The sequence below is a fragment of the Neomonachus schauinslandi genome, chromosome 10, assembly GCF_002201575.2.
Source record: "Neomonachus schauinslandi chromosome 10, ASM220157v2, whole genome shotgun sequence".
NCBI lineage: Eukaryota > Metazoa > Chordata > Mammalia > Carnivora > Phocidae > Neomonachus > Neomonachus schauinslandi.
Window position 1 is genome coordinate 127007131 of NC_058412.1, and position 25411 is coordinate 127032541.

Genomic DNA, 25411 nt, shown 5'->3' on the forward strand with positions numbered 1-25411 from the left:
TCTCTCTACCTTGGGGTCCCAACACCAGTTGCTGTTCTGTGTCCATCCTGCAGCTCTTTGGCTCAAGGGCACCTTCCTCTCAGAAGTCCTCCTGACTCCCCATCTGAAGTCTTCTGTCAGACCTCCCTTGATAAACTAAGAACAAGGAGGGTGGGGGTCTCAACAGAACTGGTACTCAAATGTTCCTTGACTCGAATATTGCTCTTTGCAAGTTTATAAAATGAATAGCTTGCTGCAACTAAGGTGCTCCCTCAGAAGACAAAAATTCACTGCGTCAACACGACAAGAAGGAAGCAAACAGGGATTTATGGAAAATATGATAAAAGGTCTATATTCAGCACCTAGCACAGTCTCCATCAGCAACTATGCACTCGGCAGTATCTGTTGACTGCATGGATCCCAAGTTCATCTCTGGATGTCTGTCCTACATTCATACTCAATGGTTTTGTCACACAATTCAGATAGAATTTCTTATATAAAATAGTCCCCGAGGGCATGGGCTTGTGGTAAGTATCAAAATCAGTAAGTCTTTTAAAAAATATTCGGTATCACATTTTGGAGGTTCTGATGCACCAGTGTATTCACCTGCCAGTATGCTCTGTGGCTTATCAGTCTCGAAAAAATTTCACTAATCATTCTATTAACAACAGCATCAAAATGGCTAAGAAGGTGAGCAGCTTGGTAACAGGATTCTGACTATTACATATTTTAAATCTTACCACTTTCGACACTATGAAGTCTAATTTAAAAATGTGCATTCTATGACTAACTTCTTAGAAGGCAAAAAATACCAAATTTCTGACCATTGATGTTCAACTGGCAACTTCACTGGAACACAGTAAAAAATGCCTCAAGTCAAGTGAACATAAAGACACCTGAAGGATCATTAAAAAGTACAAAGCAAGACTTCTGTAGAAAACAGGGTTCTGGTGTTCTTCTTTTGTTTTGTTTACTAGTGTTCCAAGACCTGCTTTGTAAAAAGGTTTCACCAAAGAAAGGAATTATGCCTGAAGAAGAACTGCTAGAGCATTCTATGAGGAACACTTCTCAAGATTCATTATCCTGCCTTCCTACAGGCAGACTTGTACTTATGAAGCTTGAGCTTCATGGGGCAATTTGACAGCGCCTATCAAAATGTGAAACAGGCATGCTTAAACCAGCAAGACTATTTCTAGGAACTTCCTACAGGCAGACATGCACAAAAATGTGAAGCATTAAAAAAAAAAGTGAAGCATCATCTGCAATAGCAAAAATAACTATAAACAATCTAAATGTCCACCTGCAAGGGACTGACTGAACAAATATGGCATATTCCTAAAACTGGATACTTTGTAGCCTTTTCAAAGGCTGAGGCCCAGACACATACATGGAAAGACTGCCAAGACATGGGTCTTGGTACAGCCAGCCAGTTGCACAATATGTACAACCTATAAAAGCAGACAGACACCCCCCTCCAACTGAGGCTGCATTAATGTGCACACACGTTGTTTCATCCACTAGACACTACAAGCCTGCAGCCTAAAGATGACAAACTTTTCCTGGGCCTAAAATATATATATGAGAATCCCAGCCGAATCATGATGAAAAACGTCAGATAAATTCCAATACAGACCTTCTACAAAGTACCTAACCAGTATGCCTCAAAATTGTCAAGGGCAACAAAACCAAGAAAAACCTGAAATTGTCACAGGCATGAGAAGCCCAGGATATGACAATAAAAATATAATGTAGTATCTCGGATAGGATTCTGGAATCGAAAATACACACAAGGTAAAAGCTAAGAACACCTGAAGAAGATACGGACTTTAGTTAATAGTAATGCATCAGTATGGGGCCACTGGTGGTGACAAATGTACCATCCCAATATAAGATGCTAACAACAGGGGAAACTGGGGGAGGGGTACACATGGAACTTTCCATACTACCCTTTCACTTTTTCTATAAGTCTCAAGGTATTGTGAAATAAATGTATCTTTAAAATGTAGGAGATATGAGAAAAGGAAAAGGTACTGGTTGCAAAAACGAGAAAATCACAAACTGTCAGTATATAAAAAGGTGACTCAGGTCAACCAGATGACCGCTACTCAAGTGAAATCTTGCGCAGGCGTACTTAACTTATGTGCGCTGTCCAAGGTGGGCATGTGCTGTGTGAGAACAAGGTGTGGGCCCTTCAAAAAGTGAGAAAGTCTATATGGCTCTGGATGAAGACAGGGAGGAAAATGCACAGGAAGAGGTGTGGAAGGAGATGGACCGGATGCTGCTCACAGTTCATCTGGAGAGCAGGGATATGGCAGTTAGGGATAAGCCAGGAAACAAGACAGAACACTAGGCATTTTAACAGAGAATTTAACATAGGGAATTGGTTAAACAGGTGTCACTGGACTGAAAACACAAAAAGGGAACCTGAGCTAACACAGGGATAACACCTGCAGAAAACAGGTGGCACCCCTTAAGGCTGGGGGAACCAAGGGAATAAGCCAGTTTTTCAGACCTAGAGGCTCAGGGCCAGAGGTCTCTAGAGTTGAACTCAGACCTCTGAGGAGGGGTGCCGCAGGCCGGCTCTGGGAGTGCCCCCAAGAGCTGGAGGCTGGTACCCACTGCTGATGCCGGGATGAAGGGCCATTACCAGAGTGGCGCAGAAAGAACAGGCAAACAAGCAGAAGCAAGTCCCTTCTCCTTGCCTCTCAGGCGCTCTCCTGTGTCCCTGACTGGAGGAACCTAATAGGGCACCAGCTGGCAAAGGAAACCTGTAGTTTGCAGAGTCCCAGCCCCAGTATCCAAAAGCAGAGCTGAGGAAGTTGGGCTTGGAGCTTAAGTGGGCACCTGCACACCCCTCCAGACGGTGACAAGACACAATTTTCCTCTGTACAGAGCCTCTCCCTCTTGCCACCAGTCAGGGTATCCTGCTGAGTGAGCCACCAGACCAGTCTTCAGGCAACATTAACTATTCATTTCTCCAAGTCAATGCTAGTGCCACTTAGAATATTCTAGAACCGAAAGACTAAATTGTCCAGCTAACCACACAATCCTAATATAAAATACACAGGAGAAAGGAAGCACTTATTCCTTTCCATTCGCTTTCTGTTCCTGTCACGTCAGCCCGCGTGCGCCCCTCATCTAGGCCATGAGAGCTGCTCTGGTTTCCAGCGTCTTTCAGTGTCCTCAACATTGTCACTGCCTCCTGGGACCACTCCTCCCGGTGCTCGGTTCTGATGGCTGTGCACCCCCCTCCATGTCCTCCCAGCCCCAGGGCTAAGCTGTTGTTTCCTGCAGTGTTATCTCTGTGGTCCCACAGTGTGCCTTCTCTGCTTTTTCAGGCCAACACTAATTTGATCAACTTCCTATATTAAATTCTCTCTGTTGAAATACATAGCATGGTTTCTCTTTTCCTGACTAACACAGAGTTAAGGGGAACAAAGTGAACTTCTTACTTTACATACTCTGTATTGTTTGAGAATTTTTATGAGGATATATTCATGTATCAGACATGCCACATAAAGCTGTTTAAAAAGAAATCAATATGCACTGATATGGAAAGACATCCACCATCTGTTAACCATCTGTTAAGTGAAAAAAATGAAGTTACAAAACATTATGCATAGCAAGGTCTCATTTTTATTAAAAAGGATATGTACTTATGTTTGTGTACCCAAAGCAAAAGCCGGTAGAAACACACTCATTCTGTGGGGAGTATAATGAAATGGGGGAAGGATCACCTTCCTTTTACCTCACACATTCCTGTAATTATGTTTTGTTCTTAAGCATGCATACAGTATTTTTAGATAAGTACGAGTATAAACACACACCCATGCTCTAACCCGCACCTAAAAACATTATCTTGGACAACCCCAGGGGCACAGTGTTTCTCAACCACAGCAATTTCTGCCCACCCCCCTCAGGGTGGGGTGGGAATTAGGCAACGTCTGGAGACATTAATGGCTGTCACATCTCGGGGAGGGAGGTGCTACTGGTATCTGGTGAGCAGAGACCAGGGACGCTGCTAATCCCACAATGCACAGCACAGCCCCACAACAAAGACTAATCCAGCTCAAGATGTCAATAGCACTGAAGCTGAGAAAACGCTCTGTAACCTGGCTATTCTGGGGTCAGAGTAGAAATAATCCACATCTAATGCTGTGGACAACTGGACATTTGCCAGAATTTTGCAAAGGGCACGTGGATGAGAAACTTACTTTCAGGTTTGGAGAACTTGCTTTCTTAAAAAAAAAAAAAATCAAATAGCTAACACACATAAAATTAAAGCAACTCAGAGTACAGAAAAGGTATATGGTAAAAAAATAAGTCTCCTTTCCACCCTGGTCCCAGCTAGCTAGATCCTTTTTGAAGAAGGCAACCACTGTCACCAACTTCTTTCATGTTCCCCCCAAAGTACTGTAAACACAAAGAAGCACAAGTATATGTATGACTTCTTCCTCTGCACCCCCACTCCTCCCCACCCCAGTGGCAGCATATCCTATACTGCTTTGTACCTTTTTTCACTTAAATATCACGGAAATCATTCCATTTCAACACATTATATCTGTCTCTTTCTTTTCAACAGCTAAGCAGTACATACTATGGTCTACTGGAAGACTCTGAGGTGGTTTCCAGTATTTTGCTACTACTGAAAACACTGCATTCAGTAACTGTACATACAGGCCTTTGGGTAACACATTTTAAAAAGCTGAGTAAATTCCTAGAATTTCTGGATCACTTTTGATGGAGGATTTTGAGTTATACAGTCACAAAAATACAATAGGCAGATGAGTTACTCAAGTGCTCTATTTAGATACTTTAATAATTACGCTGATATTCCAGAGGCCCAGCATACACCTTGTATGTTAGTCATAAAGCAGACTGGTCACAGGAAGCACCTAGAAGCAGACAGTTTTCTTCTTTGCTTTTAACCTTGGGGAGCCAGGGCAAGCATAACTATAGGGGTAAAAAAAAAAGTCAGTGACAAGCATTGGTGAGGGTGTGGAGAAGCAGAAACCCTCATGTACTGCTAGTGGAAACATAAACTGGTGTAGCCGCTTGGGAAAACAGTCTGACCGTTATTTAAAATGTTAAACATAAAGTTACCATATGATCCAGATGGTTCAACTCCTAGGTATACACCTAAGAGAAATGAAAACGTATGTCCATACAAAAACCTGTACACAAATATTCATAGCAGCATTATTCATAATAGGCAAAAAAATGGAAAAAAAATCCAAATATCTACCAGCTAGTTAATGGATAAAGAAAATATGGTCTATCTACACAACGGAATATTATTTAGCCATGAAAAGGAATGAACTACTGGTAAGTGCTAGAACATGTATGAACCTTGAAAACAGTAAAAGCTACCACAAAAGACCACATGTTGTGTGATTCCATTTATATGAAATGTCCAGAACAGACAGATTCATAGGGACAGAGTAAATGAGTGGTGGTCAAAGGTGAGGGAGGGGGGTGGGGGACAGATTGGGAGCAACTGCCAATGGGGAAGGAGGTTTCTCTCTGGGGTAATGAAAATGTTCTGAAATTAGTGACAGTTGCACAATTCTGAATATAACAAAAACCACCGAACGGTACACTTAAGTGGATTCTACAATATGTGAATTACATCTCAGTAGAGCTACCATATACATATATGTATAAAGAACGTGTGGAAAGCAACTTGCATACTGTAGCTGCTCATTAAAAGGGAGCCCCCTGTGGAAAGAGTTAAAATGAAACCCAGGGTAATCCAAGGTGTTGTAGGTAGAACAAAATATTTCCAATGGAATCTGGTGGTTCATTTTGTTTGTTCATTTGTTGAAGTGTATAATTCAGTGGTATTTAGTATATTCGCAATGTTGTACACTGGTTCATTCTTAATTTGTTAGAACCCGAAAATCAGTCTGCTAATGAACAAATCTATTGAACAACTACCCCATGCTGAGTCATTTCCAGGTGCTCTGGTGAGTTAGGAAGAGGGAAGAATGGTTCTCATCCTCAAGAAACCTGAACCATTCTTAGGCAGAGAAGAAATGCAGTGAAGGAAGCCATCACCACACAGTGGACTTCCAAAGATGGCAAGAAATGATCTCCACGAAGAAACAAGCTTTCTAGATCAAGTTTTCCCCAGCATTTAGTAGATCCAGAAATCCTGGTTTTCAGAGATTTTTTTTTAAAAGATAAGGAAATGAATAAAAACAGCAAATTGAATATTTTTCTTTAACCCAAAAAACAAAACCGTGGGATCAAAGATGACTCAAGAGGTAACGTTAAATGGCAAAGCCAGTCATTCACCAGAGTGTTTACGACGGTCCAAGATGAACAGTAGGTTTTCCTAACACTTAATGAGCATGACCTTGTTTCAGCCGGGGCCACATCCCACATGTCTTTCTACTTCCCACAGAGCTGGTGTAGAGCCTGCGCACGCAGTGAAAAGAATGCATGGCCACCATCATCTTCGAGCACAAGCACACACAGGAAAGGTCCTGCTACATTCAGGCAGACTCTCCCATTGTCTGAAACAAGTGTCACATCATGGGAATCTATTTCTGTACTCCTCCCTCGTATTACTACTTAACACTCTGGCTAATTCTATAATGGGAACAAATGAAATCTCAAAATCTGAACAGAAAGGAGATAATGTAGCACAGGGTTAGGAGCACAGGTTCTGGAGTCAGAACCCCCTTGGGAATTATCAGCTATGTGACTTTGGGCAAGTAACTTTACTTCTCTGAGTCTGTTTCCTCACCTGTAAAATGGGATGTGACGACACAGTAGTAGCCCCTAACAACAGGTTCTTGTGAGAATTCAATGACATTTCTTGGGGGTTCTACTATGTACACTAAAAAGTTAGCTGGCATTATGAAGCCTGGGAACTCTCACAGATCACGAAGCTCTAAAAGAGAGGTCAATTTTCTCATCCCCATTGTCTTCTGTCTTCTATGCAAAGGCCTCTGGGTCTCACAGTGCTGCAAGAGACCAGTGCCAACCAGACAGGCAATCGCCTTTGCTGAACAGCCCGATTAATTAGGATATGGGTGCGTGGTAGACCCGGGAAACCGTGAATGAAAACCACAACCATGAAGGCTTTCCAAAGTTCATTTGGACGCTGTCTTCAGAACACTGGCTGTATCTGGAGACTTACTATTTGATAAGCCCAAGAGTTTGTTCTAAAGTACACGTGAGGGTGCAAGGACCTCACACCTCCCTGTCTACATTGCCATGTAAATTCACACTATGAGTCTAAACAGGTTTTTGCTTACCATGTAGAGGGATTAAACAGCATCAGAGGAGGTTCAAATATATAAACTGAAACTGGTCAAAAAAGAATAGCCACATTTCAGAAAATATACCATTGGTGAGTTTTTTCCGTGATAAGGCTAATATTTCTTAAAAGGAGGCACAGTGAATTTAAGACATTGACATTTATAGCCGTAGCTCGACGCTTACTCTTGGAGGCCCAATTATCATCCCTGTCCATCTTGTAAGTGTCATGTCTTCGTCATCTTCTAGACCCCAGCTAACTGTGCCATCTCCTACTCCTTTCTGGCCTTCTTCCAGTTCTTCCAACAGTCGAAAATTGCGAGGGACTTTTACTCCTAAAATAAATGGAAAGAAATTCAAGATACTAGCAACTCCAGGGGAACCTGTAAGGCTAGATCTGGCTGCTTGTTATTACTAAGTGGAAATAAAGATGCTAACATGCAAAAAATGGCTGAAAGTCGTCGTCCCTCAAACTTGCTTACAGAGCTTCCGGTACCGACCAGCGCGCCCACAAGGAAGGGCCACGTGGTTTTATTTCAGGCGAAGTGACCACTGAATCAAGTCTAGAAAGACTACCCCCCCCAACCCTAGCCCCACAGCTTTGATAAACTTCATCAAGAGTTTACGTGTCAAAATGTTGATCAATTTGGGTCCATAACAGATGAAAACCACCAATATCGGTATCATGAGTAGTAAGTGCCTTGGAAGAGAAGAGGCTACTGCTTTTGTTTCATTCTTATTACACATTTCTGAGGCTAAGGGTGTGTGCATTTGTTGGAATGACACTCAAACTACCTCAGGAGGAAGAGCCAGCCGCCACGGCCACATGAAATAAAAATGGTATCCTCTTGATCAGCTAAGAGTCAAAACTGAAGGCGCCAAGGATAAAATTTTCAATTACTTAAGCCATAGTTTCTCTCTTATGAAAAAGCCGAAAGAGGGCGCTCATTCTCTGATTTACTTGTTTCCAAAAAATCCCAAAGCCTGGCAAGTAGCTCATGGAAGAAATCACACAAACACATCTCATAGGTTCAAGCTACTATACCTGAGCTCAGATTGAGGCTTGAGCCATTTCTGGGTATTTTCCAGAACAGAACCGAAGCATTGGGGCCAGGTGGGGGACGAGGCTGTGGGAGGGCAGGGAGAGCAATTTTCTTCCTGTGCTTGGGCACCAAGCAACTCTCCCAGGGATGCGCTCCCAATCAATCCTACCTGCCTCTCCCCTCCTCCAAATCCCTCCCTGGCATTTGAACAATCACCTCTTGGGAAAAAAAACTCAATTTCAGACAAATTATAAGCTCTCTTTTGCCTTGAATGCTGAGCCTCCAACTGGCCAGACTCCCTGAGGCGAGTAGCACTTAACACGTAGCCATGGAGAAAAACCCACTGGAGGGACTCCAGACTGGGAGGTATTCCCAGTATATCTCATTGTTTCCCAAGGTGGGACTCCTGCTACTGTATATTCAACTGGAGTAAATACCTGAGCATCTGCTATAGGTCGGGAACTTTTCTAGGCAATGGGGAATAAGCAGTGAACAAAACAAAAATGCCTGCCCTCGTGGAGCTTACATTCTAATGGGAAACATATAATCACAAAACAAAAATACGAATTATATAGGATGACAGCTGGTGGAGTTCTGGAGGAGTAGGGGGGAGTAGCTACAATTTTAAAAGAAAGCCTTACTGCGACCAGGTGTCACCTGACGTGAAGGAGCACGACCTATGCATAGCTGAGGGGAGAGTCTTCCAACGAAGAAACAGCAAGTGCTAAGACCCTCAGGTAAGACTTTGCCTGGAATGTCAAAGAACAGCAAGATCCCAATTCAGCTAGAAGCGGGTCAGTGAGATGGAAGAGCAGTGGATGGTTAAGGAGTCCAACTATTACTGACCTGAGAAGACACTGGAGTTGTGAACAGAGGAGTGACGGGATCTGACTTGTTTTTAAATAGGATCCCTCTGACTGCTGTGTACAGACTCCAGTGAAGGGAGCTACAGCCTATTGTAATAATCCTGGCAAAAGAAAATATGGCTTGGACCAGTGAAGGTGGTGAAAAATAGTACAATTTCAGATATTTGGGAGGTATACACTGGTAAGATTTGCTGCCAGACTGCCTGAGAAGCACGAAAGAAGAGTAGTCAACTACTCTGGCTTCCAGGCTTTTGTCTGAGCAAGTGGAAGGGTGGAGTTGCTAGTGGTACATTAGAGAATTTTAGGTGGCAATAAGTGAACACTTCACTTTATAGTTCTGTATTCATTTTTAAGAATAATTTAAGGCAAGTAATACTATACTAACTTCCCATGTACAATGATGGTAAAAAATTTCCTTTTACCATAAATGTAAGCAAAAGAGTCAGTTGATTGAAGATAAGAGTAAATGACACAGATAGTACTTTAAAGGAAACAGAATAAACTGGAAAGCATACTTGAATGGCTCATTTGTAAAACACTGGCATTTTTAAAAAAGATTTTATTTATCTATTTGAGAGAGAGAGAGATCACGAGCAGGGGGGAAAGGTAGAAGGCGAAGCAGACTCCCCATTGAGCAGGGAGCCCGACACGGGACTTGATCCCAGGGCCCTGGGGTCATGACCTGAGCGGAAGGCACACGCTTAACTGACTGAGCCCCCCAGGCACCCAAAGACTGGCATTTTTTTTTTTTTTAAGACTGGCATTTTTAATCTAAATAGTCAACTGGATTATTCAGCTACACTGGATTGTGTTCTCTAGCAAACACAAAACTAAAGGATGTTTGTGATGTTATAAGCAAAATGCCAGACAATACAATGTCTTTTGTCCAGAGAGAGTTAAATCTGAATCTTAGTAATCCTAACTAATTTGCCTGGGCAGCAGAGCAGGGAGGGGGTTCACCTCGTAGAACTACTGCTGCGACTACTGCTTAATGTGTAAGCCTGCACGAACGAAAATGAATACCAAAGGAACACAGAATCATACGGAGAGGAGACTGATACATATCACAGATGGTGTAATACGCTGAATTGTGTCCTTGCAAATTTGTATGTTGAAGCCCTAACTGCTAGCACCTCAGAACATGATAGTATTTGGAAATAAGGCCTTTAAAGGGGTGATTAAGTTAAAATAAGTCCATCGGGGCACCTGGCTGGCCCAGAAGGTAGGGCATGTGACTCTTGATCTTGGGGTTATGATTTCAAGCTCCATGTTGGAGGTGGTTTACTTAAACACACACACACACACACACACACACAAATAAAATCTTTTAAAAAATACAAATTAAAGGGGCTCCTGAATGACTCAGTCAGTTGAGTGTCTGACTCTTTTGGCTGGGGTCATGATCTTGGAGTCATGAGATCGAGCTCTATGTGGGGCTCCTCGCTGGGCGGGGAGCTTGCTTGGGATTCTCCCTCTACCCTCCCCTCTCCCCCCCCATGCCCATGCTTTCTAAAACAAAACAAAACAAAACAATACACACACACACACACACATATATATAAATGAAAAATAAAATTAGTCCATTAGGATGAGCCCTAATCCAATTTGACTGGTGTCCTTATAAGAGGAAATTCAGACACACAAAGAAACAACAGGGATGCACGAGTGCATGGAGAAAGACTGTGTAAGGACACAGGGGGAGGGCAGCCCTCTGCAAGCCAAGGAGAGAGGCTTCAGAAGAAATAAACCTGTTGACACCTTGAGCTTGGACTTCTAGCCTCCAGAGCTGTAAGCAAATAAATTCCTGTTGTGTAAGCTACCCAGTGTGTGGTACTGTTACAGCAGCCCTAGGAAACTAACACAGATGCTAGGTGACATTTTAAAAGAAGCTTAACAAAGTTGAAAAGGTTAGAGACCAAGACAGTAACAGCGGTTATCTCTAGGTGCAAGGATTATGGGTGATTCCAACCCCTTTCCTGCATTTTCTTTTTTTAATCATTTTATTTTTTTTCATCATGGTAAGTGTACTCTTTAATCCCCATCCCCTACCTTTTCTGTATTTTCTGATTTCTTTTACCATGATTTCATTATCTGCAAAAGAGAACACTTAGGAACTATGCCAACTATACTTGAGACAAGGTCCTATGTCTGGGCTTTCACATTTGCTGTTCCCTTTGCCTGGGACACTCTTCCCCCAGATACCCATCAAGCTCCCTTACCTTCTCAGGGCCTCACTCATATGAGTAGGAATCTCACTTAATGGTTTTCCCTAAGTGACTAATTTTAAGTGATCCATGTTTTTTAATATTATTAAAACTTGTTTAAGACAAATGCACAATGGCAAAGCACAACGGCTGCCATAGCTAAGCCCTTCCTTACTGAATGGAAGCTCTATGTGTGACCTCTATTTCAAGTTGCTCTTTTTGGAAAGATGAAAAATGTGCCTTCTTGTGTCAGGTATTTAAATCAGGCTGGATTAACTATTTCTGATATGACTATTTCTCTTGTAAACTTTAGCAAAACTTTGTGGCTGGAAATATTACCTCTTCATTAACAACCAGATCTGATTAGGGAATCCTAATCCAAAGATCACAAGCTCATTGTATTAGTTTCAAACAGTGAATTCAAGTTTTTTATATATATATATATATATATATTTTTTTTTTTTTAAGATTTTTTATTTATTTGACAGAGAGAGAATGAGAGCAGGAACGCAAGCAGGGGGGGTGGGAGAGGGAGAAGCAGGCTTCCCACTGAGCAGGGAGCCCAACACGGGGCTCGATCCCAGGACCCTGGGATCATGACCTGAGCTGAAGGCAGATGCTTAACAACTGAGCCGCCAAGGTGCCCCTCAAGTTATATTTTTCTGATGTTTGATTTCTACTTGTGAAATAGGGAAAAATATCCTATTATTTAATCCTATACTTCCAACAGACATTTCTATTGGATTAAACATTCAGTTAAAGCCCATGTACACAACTGAACCAAAGAAATAAAGAATCAGTTCAACTTATTTTAGGTTAGCATTTGGAACAAAGAGCACCACACAGGACAAAGCAGTGTACAGTTCTTGCAGTACTGACATTATAGGATCATTCAATTTGATTCAAGCTATAAAACAGGATTCAGAAACAGTTTAAGGGGCGCCTGGGTGGCTCAGTTGGTTAGGCATCCAACACTTGATCTCAGCTCAGGTCTTGATCTCAGGGTCATGAGTTCAAGCCCTGTGTTGGGCCCCACGCTGGGCGTGGAGCCTACTTAAAAAAAAAAAAGTTTAGGGTGCCTGGGTGGCTCAGTTGGTTAAGCGACTGCCTTCGGCTCAGGTCATGATCCTGGAGTCCCGGGATCGAGTCCCGCATCGGGTTCCCTGCTTGGCGGGGAGTCTGCTTCTCCCTCTGACCCTCCCCCATCTCATGTACTTGCTCTCTCTCATTCTCTCTCTCTCAAATAAAAATAAATAAAATCTTAAAAAAAAAAAAAAGTTTAAAAAAATAAAAAACTGGGCGCCTGGGTGGCTCAGTCGTTAAGTGTCTGCCTTCGGCTCAGGTCATGATCCCAGGGTCCTGGGATCGAGTCCCACATTGGGTTCCCTCCTCGGCGGGAAGCCTGCTCTCCCTCTCCCACTCCCGCTGCTTGTGTTCCTGCTCTCGCTATCTCTGTCTCTGTCAAATAAATAAATAAAATCTTAAAAAAAAAAAAATAAATAAATAAAAAATAAAAAATAAAAAACTTAGGATTGGCTAATATCTATTAGGTAGTCAAAAAATATTCCAAGTGGGAGTTGGAACATATATATAAATATCAGAATAACTATACCATATACTGATTAATTACAATAAGCATTCATTCCATTTGAACAGCAGTTCTCAAGTTTTTTGGTCTTTTTTTTTTTTTTTATTTTTTTTTTTTTTTTTTTTTAAGATTTTACTTATTTATCTGAGAGAGAGAATGGGAGACAGAAAGCATGAAGGGGAAGGGTCAGAGGGAGAAGCAGGCTCCCTGCCGAGCAGGGAGCCCGATGCGGGACTCGATCCCAGGACTCCAGGATCATGACCTGAGCCGAAGGCAGTCGCTTAACCAACTGAGCCACCCAGGCGCCCCAAGTTTTTTGGTCTTAAGACCCCTTTATAGTCTCTTAAAAATTATTGAAGACTTCAAAGAGTCTTTGTCTATGTGGGTTACTGCTATTGATATCTGCCAAATCAGAAATCAAAACTGAGAAATTTAAAAAATATTTAATTCATTTAAAACTAACTACAACAAATCATCACGTGTTGAGATAAATAACGTATCTTATGAGGTAACTAGTTTCCAAAGAACAAAAGAAAATTAGTGAGAAGAGTAGGATGGCTTTACAAATTTTCTTTAATGTCTGGCTTAAAATAGGGAGTATTAAGAACTGAGGTGAGCTGGAGAATACATGTCCTTTTCAAAGGGGACAGTCACTCCTTTGGTCTAACCAACTATCTGTGGGTCAAGTTCTGCTTATGGACCACCACTGTACATGTGGGGACACCTAATTGTTCTCAAGAATCTCTTTGATCCCTAACATCCTAGATTCAGCTCAGAAAGTATTTAAAACCCTTTGTTCTGTCGAAAGGGTAAGTAAAGATTGATAAACACTGTGCTAATCTGGCATTGGGTGGTTAAGTACTCTGTTAACCTTTATTTAGCTAAACCTTGGAGAGTTTAAGTCCACAAACTCAATAGCTTTAAAAGGGAACCGTCACTTTGAATTCATTTTTACTAAGACATAGACTTTTATTTTTACTCAAAAACTGACTAAAAGCAGAGTTTGGAGAATAATAACAGCTAGCAGAAGTCAGGGAATTATAAAATTACGGAGTGATTCACTTAGTTTTTTTCTGATATTTACACAGGAGTGGCTAATTAGCACCTAGTTAACTGGTTTACTGAACTCTATTTGGTAAGGCACCATTCTGGGGTACACCATGTTTAATGTGTATAAAACTCAGCTCACTCCACACTTCCAAGCAAAAAATCCACACATTTCATAAGGCACCATTCTGGGGTACACCATGTTTAATGTGTGTAAAACTCTCACTCCACACTTCCAAGCAAAAAGTCCACACATTTTAGGACTGCAATTTAAAAAGTTTGCTGGGGGGGTGCCTGGGTAGCGAGTCGGTTAAGCGTCTGCCTTTGGCTCAGGTTGTAATCCCAGGATCCTGGGATTGAGTCCCTGCTTCCGGCGCCCTGCTCAGCGGGGAGCCTGCTTCTCCCTCTCTTTCTGCTTGTTCTCTCTCTCAAATAAATAAGTAAAATCTTTAAAAGAAAAAAAAAAGTTTGCTAGGCTTTTTACCTGCTTGTCAAAATTTCCCTATACATAAATTTGTCAGTAACATCTACGTACACAACTTCTTTCTGTGCAATAATACCCAACACTTATCCAATACCATGCTAGACCTTTGAGGGGCTATGAAAGAAATAAAAACAGGAGTCTCCCAACTGGAGTATAAAGTCTCACTATGAAAACAAGATACAGGGGCGCCTGGGTGGCTCAGTCGTTAAGCATCTGCCTTCGGCTCAGGTCATGATCCCGGGGTCCTGGGCTCGAGCCCTACATTGGGCTCCCTGCTCCGCGGGAAACCTGCTTCTCCCTCTCCCACTCCCCCTGCTTGTGTTCCCTCTCTCGCTGTGTCTCTCTCTGTCAAATAAATAAACAAAATCTTTAAAAAAAAAAAAAAAAGAACAAGATACACACATACAACACTCAGTAGAACAGAACAGTATCAAAACTGGATGAGAGAAATATAACCTATCACAGGACAATGTTTCTTAACCTTTGTGAGGGTCCTAGACCCCTATGAATCTGATGAAAGCTAAAGAAGTGGGGCCACGCTACCAAGAGGGACAGGACTTTATCCCCAGGGTCACTAGGCAGGAGCCGCAGAAGGCTCCAAGTGGGACGAGAGATAAGGTGAATCTCCTGAGTAATGTTCAGGGTGGGCTGGGAAGGATGAGAGGCCAGGTTAGGGGTATGCAACCATCAACGTCTCAGGATGCAAAGCCAGAAGCATTTGCTTAAAGCAAATATTGTGGCAGAACATCTTATCAAGGGGCCAAGAGATGGGAAACTGAAGGAATGTTAAGAGGGGCGCCTGGGTGGCTCAGTTAGTTAAGCGTCTGCCTTCAGCTCAGGTCATGATCCCAGGGTCCTAGGATCGAGCCCCACATAAGGCTCCCTGCTCTGTGGGGAGCCTGCTTCTCCCTCTCCCTCTGCCTGACCTCCCCCTGCTTGTGTGTGCTCGTGCTCTCTCTGTCAAATAAAAAAATAAAATCTCAAAAAAAAAAAAAAGGGAATGTTAAGAGATTTAAGGCAGCACATACTAATTTGCATGACTGCGGTAGTGGTTCCCATTCTTACAATGTGACATAAAAACAACTGGCCTGGGCGCCTGGGTGGCTCAGTCGTTAAGTGTCTGCCTTCGGCTCAGGTCATGATCCCAGGGTCCCGGGATCGAGCCCTGCATCGGACTCCCTGCTCTGCTGGAAGCCTGCTTCTCCCTCTCCCACTCCCCCTGCTTGTGTTCCTGCTCTCGCTCTCTCTCTGTCAAATAAATAAATAAAATCTTTAAAAAACAACAACAAAAAAAACCCCAAAAAACAACTGGCCTGTACACAGCAGGCTTTACATAAGTATTTGTTGAAAAATCCGTAACTGGAGGTAGGGGGAGAGGATAAAACGGTATGCAAACCCCATTTTATAAAAAATAAGCACACAGGCGCCTGGGTGGCTCAATCAGTTAAGCGCCTGACTCTTGATTTCAGCTCAGGTCATGATCTCAGGGTCTTGAGATCCAGCCCTGTGTCTGGCTCTGCGCTGTGCACATGGAGACTGCTTAAGATTCTCTCTCTCTCTCCTGTGTGCTCACTCTGTACCCGCCCCCCCCAAGAAAAGCACAAGGTCACCCATGCTTCCTTGTATGGTATAATGATCTTTAGATGTCACAAACATACAATCATGAAGATACCTGGTCTACCATTCTAGTATTTATTTTTTTAAGATTCTATTTTTATTTATTTATTTATTTTAAATTTTATTTATTTATTTGACAGAGAGAGACACAGCGAGAGAGGGAACACAAGCAGGGGGAGTGGGAGAGGGAGAAGCAGGCTTCCCGCTAAGCAGGGAGCCCAATTCGGGGCTCGATCCCAGGACCCCGGGATCATGACCTGAGCCGAAGGCAGGCGCTTAACGACTGAGCCACCCAGGCGCCCCAAGATTCTATTTTTAAATAATCTCTACACCTAACGTAGGGCTTGAACTTGCAACTGCAAGATCAAGAGTTGCATGCTGTACTGACTGAGCCAGCCAGGCGCCCCATACCATTCCATTTTTTAATGCTCATCAGAGCAATGGCTAAGTTATCTCCCACAAAAAAGAATCAGAGTGCGCTCCAGAGAAAATCCTATAATCTCTCCACAGAGGATTAAGAGCAAGATCTGGGACCAAGTCCTGGCTCCACAGTCTCCTAGCAATCTAGCTGTGTGTGTGGCTGTACCAGCTACCCTGAGCCTCGAAAGAGGGATACCATCACTCCCTGACGCTATGCGGGGCAAGGAAGAATCGATGAGATAAAACCTATAAAGCACTGCGTGTAATACCTGGCAGAGTAATTTTTCTATCAAATCACTTTCATTAACACATTGTATCACCCTCATAAAATAAAAACCCAAATCCCTCACCTGATCCCATACCCCTTCCAGCTACCGTCTCATTTCTTTGTTCCTTCTTAGCAAAAAAACCTCAAAGGGGTTGTCTAGACTCCTTGTCTGTCATTCTCCACCTTACCTGCACCTATCCTAATCAGCCTTTCTGTCTAGTCACGCATCAAAACAGCTCTGGCCAGGGGCACCAGGGGCACTCTCTAGGCCAAATCCTGGGGCAGATTTCAGCCCCCACCCCAGAGCTCCAGTGGCAACTCCAGGGGCTTCCCTGAGCCTCAGGTTCTCTTCTTACCTCACTGGGTCCTTGGCCTCCCCTCCCTGACCTCCAAATATTGACTGCCTGGCCTCAGGGCACAGTCTGCACACCTTCCCTTTTCTGTCTATTCTACTCCCCCACCCCCAAGCGATTTTACCCAGACCTAGGAGGCTGGTAGTGACTTTACAATTTACATTTCCAATTAACTGCCTCCCTGACATCTCGGTTTAGAGGCCTATGAGTCCTCTCCAACTTAAAACACTTCCAAACAGAACTCCCTTGTATTCCTCAAAAAAAAAAAAAAAAAAAAAAAACACTACCAAAACCACCCACTCCCCAATCTCAGTATATGGCACAAACATTTACCAGATTCCTCTGGCCAAATATCTTGGAGTCAAGATGAGAAATCTTTCCCTTACACCCCATACTCAGTCCATTTCCAAATATATTCCAAATATGGTCATTTTTGCCATGTCCACTGTGATCCCTGTCGTCCGTGCTCCCTCAGCATCCCCACGGGTTGCTCAGCCTACTGTCCTACACCTACAGTCTAGTCTCCACGGTGAGCTTTTTAAAGTAAGTTCGCTTCTGTCACTCTCCCAGCCCTCTCCTGGCCGAGCACACACCTGACTCCTTAGGGTGCCTCCTGAGCACCACCTGTGTCTCCAGCATTCCCTGCCACCCACTCCTTTGCTCCTTGTCCTCCTTCAGCCATACCCACCTTCTTTCAGTTCCTGAAGGAACTGGCAACTTCACTTTCTGCCTCACCCTGGGATTTTCTGAATGGCTGGTAGGCTCGCTCTCTTATTCCTCACTAAGGCTGAACTTCCCATTCCCTTATCTTGCTTTGTTTTTCTTCACAGCATTGGTTACCACTTGACATTTTAAATATATTCATTTCTAATTCATTAGCTGTTTACTGTCTCTCCCATCTGAACATAAATAAGCTCCGTGAGAGTAAAACTTTATCTCTTGTTCACTGTTAAATCTTCAACCCCTCAAGGGTTGCTTTGCCAGAGTATGTGCTCAAATGCTTGTTGACTGAATGGGTGGCTGGGTGTTAGCGAGGGATCTTATTTCAGAACGAATAATGCTCCATGTCACAAAATTCTAACTCTGGTTTATTTCTGAAAATATAGCATGGAAACATTCATAGCACTATTAAAAGAAAGCCTTAATATTAGAAAGATTATCAAAGTATGGATTTTAAGTAGCTGAAGGAAAGTTATACACTGAATTCGGAATGATCTTGAGAAGAAGTAGAAGGTTTAATTTGGAAGCCACGCAGTCTACAGAGGTCTTCTCAGAGCGCTCCTCCCCCACATCCCTTTACCCTCACCCAATGTCTGTGCTGGACCTTTTCTTTTTCTTTGCATTTTATTTTCTTTCCTTTTTATCGTCTGACTCACTCTTGAAGCTTCTCGAGCTAGAGCTGTGACTCATTCAATCCTGCCTCCCCAGAATGTGGTGTGTTACCTGGCATACAGTGGTGCTCAATAAATGTTTCCTGACAGGAGACACAGCACTAGCTCTTCCTTTCCTACTATAAACTCTAACATGGTCTACTGTGGCCAAAACACTGAACGCTGATACCATGTAACTGAGAAACCTAATGTCTTTTATTTTGAGATCATTAAAAATTGATAACCAATCTTATTTTTTAAATCAAGTATGACAGACTTTTAGAGAAACCTACATTTTTTTTTAAATGACGGAAAACTGGTTTTTTACTCAAATCACACAAGCCAAAGGATTCTTCACTACAAGATGACCTTTGTTTTACAAAATATATATGAAAGCACGTTACTGATATTCTACGCTGTTTAGGAACTGTATACAAAGTTAATACATCGGGCGCCTGGGTGGCTCAGTTGGTTAAGCGACTGCCTTCGGCTCAGGTCATGATCCTGGAGTCCCGGGATCGAGTCCCGCATCGGGCTCCCTGCTCAGCGAGGAGCCTGCTTCTCCCTCTGACCCTCCCCCCTCTCGTGCTCTCTCTTTCTCATTCTCTCTCTCAAATAAAAAAAAAACAAAAAACCAAAGTTAATACATCAATATTTTCTACAAAGCAAGAGCATTTAACTCCAAATGGCCTGACTACATCCTAGTGCTAGAACTTCAGGGTCTATACAGGGACACAAATCCAAATACTGGTGGAGTTCAGGTGCCTGGCTGGCTCAGTAGGTGGAGTGTGTGAGACTCTTGATCTCGGGGTTGTAAATTTGAGCCCCACACTGGGTGTAGAGATTAAAAATAAAATCTTTAAAAAATATATATAAGTGGAGTTCAGAGATCCTATAGGCCTTGTATCAGTCACAAGTTAGGACATCATCCCACCTGAACGGAAGGCATAAGCTTAAAATCATGATACATTAATATTAACAAAAGATTTCAGTGAATATATTTAAAAATTAAATCCACACATGCCAAAGAACAGAAACATAACAGGTCAGAAAAACTTACGAATACTCCAATGTATGTTTAATCCCTATGGCACTTTAATCCACTGAATCAACCTCAATTTTAAGATTCCTAATATTTGTGTGTGAATCTGACACCAAAAGGCAGCTGGAGAAGCAGCTTCAAGGGACAATACAGAGGATGTAAAAATGAACTCCTGCTAATCTTAATAAACTATTAAAAAGTTAACTATGAAAATGTTAAGATAATTTCACCAAGGTGCTAAAATATCACAGTAGTCCAAGATTTTTTAAAAGAAAATATTTGTCCTGTTACTTCAGAATTCTTTCCAGAAAGATTTTTCCTGGATCTGTGTCAGTATCAAAAGTCAGCCAGTTTTTCTTCTGGCTAAATATAAACTGAAAAGTCAGCAGCTGCAGGATATTACAAAAAAAATATGACAACCAGGTTGAAAAGGCATGAATATCTGACAGGGTCCTATACCATGTCATAGTAAAACATTTAATGCAGTAATCCGAAACACAGCAACATATTAAAGTATTTGTGGTACAAAATGGATGTGACGCCCTTTAAAACACCTTTTGGGAAAGTCATGGCTACAAAGCAGCAGCTACTATAGCACACCAATCCTGGAAAACCCTGGCCTGGCTGAGCCTCAAAGGTTTTCTCCTGAGAAGAAAGTTGCCAGTTAAAACTGGTTTGGTTGCGCACTTAAGGAAGACAGTGAACTAAATAAACTAGGAGTCTGGTGCTACTCCCGTTTTTGGAAAATAAGGAGACCTGCATGGTGATGCACCAGCTTCAATGTTCCTGAAAAGCAGATATAAAGTCAGGGGCAGGTAACTTTTATTCCTGAGCAACTGGCAAGTGCAGTCTGGCTGTGCCTGCCCAGAGGAGCAGAACTGTTCTCTCCTCTACAGCAATCATCCTCCAAGGATGGTCCCCAGATCTACAGCATACACATCACCTGGGAACTTACTAGAAATGTAAATTCACAGGCCCCATCCCAGAACACCAGAACACACTACAGAACTACTGACTCTGGAACTCTAAGGGTGGAGGCCAGCAATTGAACAAGCAATCCTGGAATCTGGACACTAGTTTAAGAGCTGCTGATCTAGGGGAAGAAACAGTGGCAATCTGTCTTTACAGTCCAGATGATGGGACAACAAGAGCTGATGACAAAATGCGAGACATTGGGTTTCTCTGACACTAGGGTGACCAAGGACAAGGATCAGATTTCCTCTGATGGGTGGAGACAAAGAATAAGACGTGGGTATCAGGACAGTTAGGGAAGGAGAGGACAGAGTTAAGTCTAGCTAAAGTCCCTCTAGAAATACCAACCAATCAGGACAAGAGCTTTCCTTTTTGAAAAGCTGAAGAGTCACTTTTGCTTCTGCCTTATCAGACACATTGTTTCTCCAAATATGTCAAATTTATATATCTGGCTACATCAAGGTGAGACAGTCAACAAATATTTACCGAGCACCAACTATGTTAGGGACTGGGCAGGGTGCTACGACATAACAGTGGAGAACACGAAAGAATCCTGCCTTCGTGGAAAAGCACAGAAAATATGCAAGAAAGCAAATAAGAAAACTTCAGAGAAGGTGAGCGCTTTAGAAGAGAACAGAAAAGAGATGTAATAATGACTGAGAAGACTATACTGAATGGGGTGGTCAGGGATGTCCTCTCTGCAGAGCAGAGACCTGAAGAACGGGAGGCAGATCATTCCCGAAGGGGTTAGAGCAGGAGCAGAGGTGTGCGTGATACCACGTGAGGTTAGGGGGTGGGCAGGACCAAGACCACGGAGGGCCTTCTAGGCCCCAGAAAAGAGAATGATTTGATTCAAAGTGCAAGGAGATTTCATTCTAAGGGCTTTCTGCAGTGGAGTGGCAGTTTCTGTTCTCAGTCTGCAAAAGATCATTGTGCTTCCTCTAGAGAACGAACTGGAAAAGGGTAAAACTGGAAGCTGGCTTCTGCAGTCTTTCAGACGAGAGATGGTTCTGGTCCGGCAGGAATGACAACAGTGGAGATGGAGAGGAGGATTTAGCACCTTTTGTTGGGTTATACCTACTGGACTTGTGATGGGTGGATGTGAGGATGAGGAAAGGACCCTACCCGAGGGCCCTGACTATCTACCGTGAAAGAACTAATTGGCCAAGTCAGAAATGTCAAAAGACCTGCCAGAGACTGAAGAAATGTGAGATGCCTACCTGGAGAGAAGGTAATGGGGGCTGGAAGATTGATAATGTGGCCAAGAGCACATGCCCTGGAGCAGAACTATTCTGCACCCTAGCTCCACAAGTCACTGGATCTGCGCCTCAGTTTCTCACCTTCACGACAGATGCCTGTCTCGAAGGACTGCTGTGCGGAGTAAGATCATTTAATATGACTCAATTTAATACACTGACTAGTACATAGTAGGCCCTAGAAGTGCACTTTAAAAAGAAGTCTGGGGGTGCCTGGATGGCTCAGTCAGCTGGGTATCTGACTCTTGATTTCAGCTCATGTCATGATCTCGAGGTTGTGAGATCAAGCCCACGTCAGGCTCTGTGCTGGGTGTGGAGCCTGCTTAGGATTCTTTCTCTCCCTCTGCCCTTCCCCACCCTCTTAAAAAAAAAAAAAGTCTGAAGGACTTGCATATAAATGAAGACAAGGCCCTACTTTGTGAATGACACGAGAAGCCCCAAGCCCAGCGAGTATTGAGCTTCCTTAAAAATGAACTTCACTGGGCACCTGGGTGGCTCAGTCGTTAAGCGTCTGCCTTTGGCTCAGGTCATGATCCCAGGATCCTGGATGGAGCCCTGCATCAGGCTCCCTGCTCCGCGGGAAGCCTGCTTCTTCCTCTCCCACTCCCCCTGCTTGTGTACCCTCTCTCGCTGTGTCTCTCTCTGTCAAATAAATATATAAAATCTTAAAAAAAAAAAATGGACTTCACTATCACTGGACAGCAGGTTACCCAGAATGAGACAAACAGTGGCCTGGACTGCTATAAAAAGGGTCCCTGCTACAGCTGGCAGATCCCTCTCATTAAAGCCCTTTCTCTCACGTGATTAAACACTCCAATACCTAGGAAGAGCATATGCCAAAAATCCATGCCTTTCCATTTCTTTCCTAAGATACTGGAGCAGGCTGGAGAGGGAGGCAGAGCCAAACCCCCTGGGCTCTAGTCTGAGTGCCACCACTCAGCCACCCTTCTCCCTCAGTAAAACTTCCTCTGGTTAGCTCACTGGGCTGTGGAGAGTTGGAGGAGATGACGTAACAGGTAAGTCAAATTACCTGGAAAACTCCAAAGTGTTTTAGAGTGTTAGATGTTTACTTCACCAAATAAACTGCTCTGTACTTCACTGGGCCTTTCGGAATTTAACAGAGGATTCCTGACTTCACATGTTGTATTCCACTTTTATCAAAGTATTGTAGCTACAATTCAGGTGAGAGTGAAGGGGAGGGAGAAAGAGAATGTGGTGGAGTGAAAAGCATGGTTTGCAAGTTACCACAAAGGGGAAAATCATAATCATCAAAATTAACCTTGGGAATCCTTGAAGAGGGCAATAGGTGGTACTGGACCAACCTCCATCACTGGAGCAGACTGTTCCAGCTGAGCACTAAGTACATGAGGCAGTTCTCTGGAACGGAGGGCCCACGTTGTACAAAAGGCAGCTGGCTACAATCAGCACAACAAGACACTCACACGGTGAGACACACAGAACAAGACCAACTTCACAGACTACAGGTTCTCATCTCCCATCTCCAGCTCTCTGGGAACACCCTTGAATGGAATGGAAGACTACTTAACCTCCACTGCCCATATGGTTAAATTTGCATATGCCGAATGTGTACAGGAGGCCACTCCAGTGAACGCAAATTTAAAATCAGGCCCAGCCAGGGCTTATGCTTCTGGCACTCAGGTCTCTGGTTAACTGTCAGGAAAGCCTGTGGGATGCTGGGTGAGAGGAAGGACCTGGCAACCAAGGACTTGAGGTCCTGCAATCCTGGCCAAGACAGGAGGAAGTCACCTGTCACAGCACCGGCATCCTGAGGGATTCTCGTGGGCTTCTCAGAGGCCACCCTCTAGGAACTATGCAGAATTCACACACTGCAGAACCAAGGGAGGTGGCAAGGTGTTGCACCCAAGTGTTGAAAGCAGTGGTGACCATTAAAAAAACAAACAAACAAACAAAACAACAACGAAGGCCAGCCCTTTACAGGAACTCAAGGACTTCAGAGCTGTTTTCTGGCAACTAGAGGCACAGATTAATCAAGTGGCGTGTTCTAAACCTGACCAAGGAAGGCTTCAGGGCCCCTGACCAACCTGAAAGACTTCTCAGGGTTAGAAAGCAGAGGCTTGAACATTCATTTCGATTTAACCCATTTAAGGCCCTTCAGCTTCGACTCTCAGTAATCTGCACTCCTTCACTACATAGGGGCACAGGTCAAATCTTGTCATTCCCCTCTTCTTCTTTTTTTTTTTTTTTAAGTAGGCTCCATGCCGAACGTGGGGCTTGCACTTACAAACGTGAGTTTGAGAGTCGCATGCTCTACCAACTGAGCTAGCCAGGCACCCCGTCATTCCCGTCATTTTCAGATTCATTCATTCAATATTTACCAAATGCCTACTTCATACCAGCCACTTTGATGGCTTCCCTCCACACTGAATAAAATCCAAAGCCGTATCTCCCCAACTCATCTCCTTAACAAGCCTTTCATGCACAGTAAGGACTTTAATTTGTTCTTTCAACATATCACGCTTGGTCCTGCCACAAGGCCTTTGCACTCACTGTCCCTACCCACCCTGCCTATGATACACACTGCAGGCTTGGCTTCTTCCATCATTTATATCAGTTCAAATACCATCATCTTCTCAGAGAAGCCTTCCCTGATCACCACTGCACACACTCTAACTCACATCACACAATTTCCTTCGTAGCACTACTGCTGTCGGAAATTGGCTTAATTATTTACTCCTTTAATGGCTTTCCTCCTGACTAGACTGGAAGCTCTTCAAGGATAGGGGCTATGTCCATCTTGTCCACTATTCGCCATGGGACATAACAGGTCTTCAATAAATATCTATTGAATAAACAAAGGACTTTTGGGAAGCCCACTATCTGGAGCAACTTAAAGCCCGTTCTATGTTATCTGAACCATGCCAAGTGCTCTTGACACTAGACAGCAGCTGATGACGTTTTATCTGACTACATTAGCATTTACGAAGCACTCATCAATTGGCAGGGCTTCAAGAAGTTAGAATTAAGTAGCTGTTACAACAGATTGTAGGCAGCCAATCTCAAGTGACTGCAAACAGGGCTGATGTGCAATATGACCATAATGCTGGCTGTGACAGGCACACGGTACCCCCCACTTCAAAGCAACCTGACAGGGGTGCTGTTATCGGGAGAAGTTTCCCACAGCAGTCTGGCCTGACTCAGCCTCTCTCTTCTGTGGCAGTATCTTAAAAAATGAATTGACTCAGCACTATTCCAGCTAAGACCAAAACCTAGGAAAAGGATGTGTGGTCTCCTCTATCCCTCGTGGGGGACCCCACTGCTTTAAGTATAAAAGGCAGCTTGTGATAGGTCACTTTAGTCTGATCCCCTACCGCCAATTCTATTGCCACTGTAACAGATAAGGCTGGCTCCTTGGGATACTGCAGGAGCAACATCCTGGAAAGATAGACTCCCCTCACCCTGTTCCCTTTAGGTCATCAAGCCTCTCCTAACAGTGCTGATGCTATGGCCTTAACTAGCCAGAGGATTTCAGTACCCAGGCTGGTGGCCCTGTTTACTTCCTTCATCAGAGGTCACCCATTGTCACCCTATCCATGAGGACTTCCTTGGCCAACATCACTGTGAGGTATCTCAGGGTACAGCCTCCTCACCATAAGG

General features: G+C 43.4%; 1 protein-coding gene across 3 annotated transcripts in view; it reads right to left on the minus strand.

Annotated features, from left to right (window-relative positions):
- Positions 1 to 25411, minus strand: part of UBE2V1 (ubiquitin conjugating enzyme E2 V1) — a 32026-nt gene that overhangs the window by 5113 nt on the left and 1502 nt on the right. For 2 of the 3 annotated variants that reach the window (XM_021685892.2, XR_002480070.2), the window contains exon 2: positions 7432 to 7580. In XM_021685892.2, the coding sequence (XP_021541567.1) occupies positions 7432 to 7580 (149 nt within the window). Of the gene's footprint in view, positions 1 to 7244; positions 7273 to 7431; positions 7581 to 25411 lie in introns of those variants that run through there. The other variant, XM_021685894.2, reaches the window with a different exon arrangement.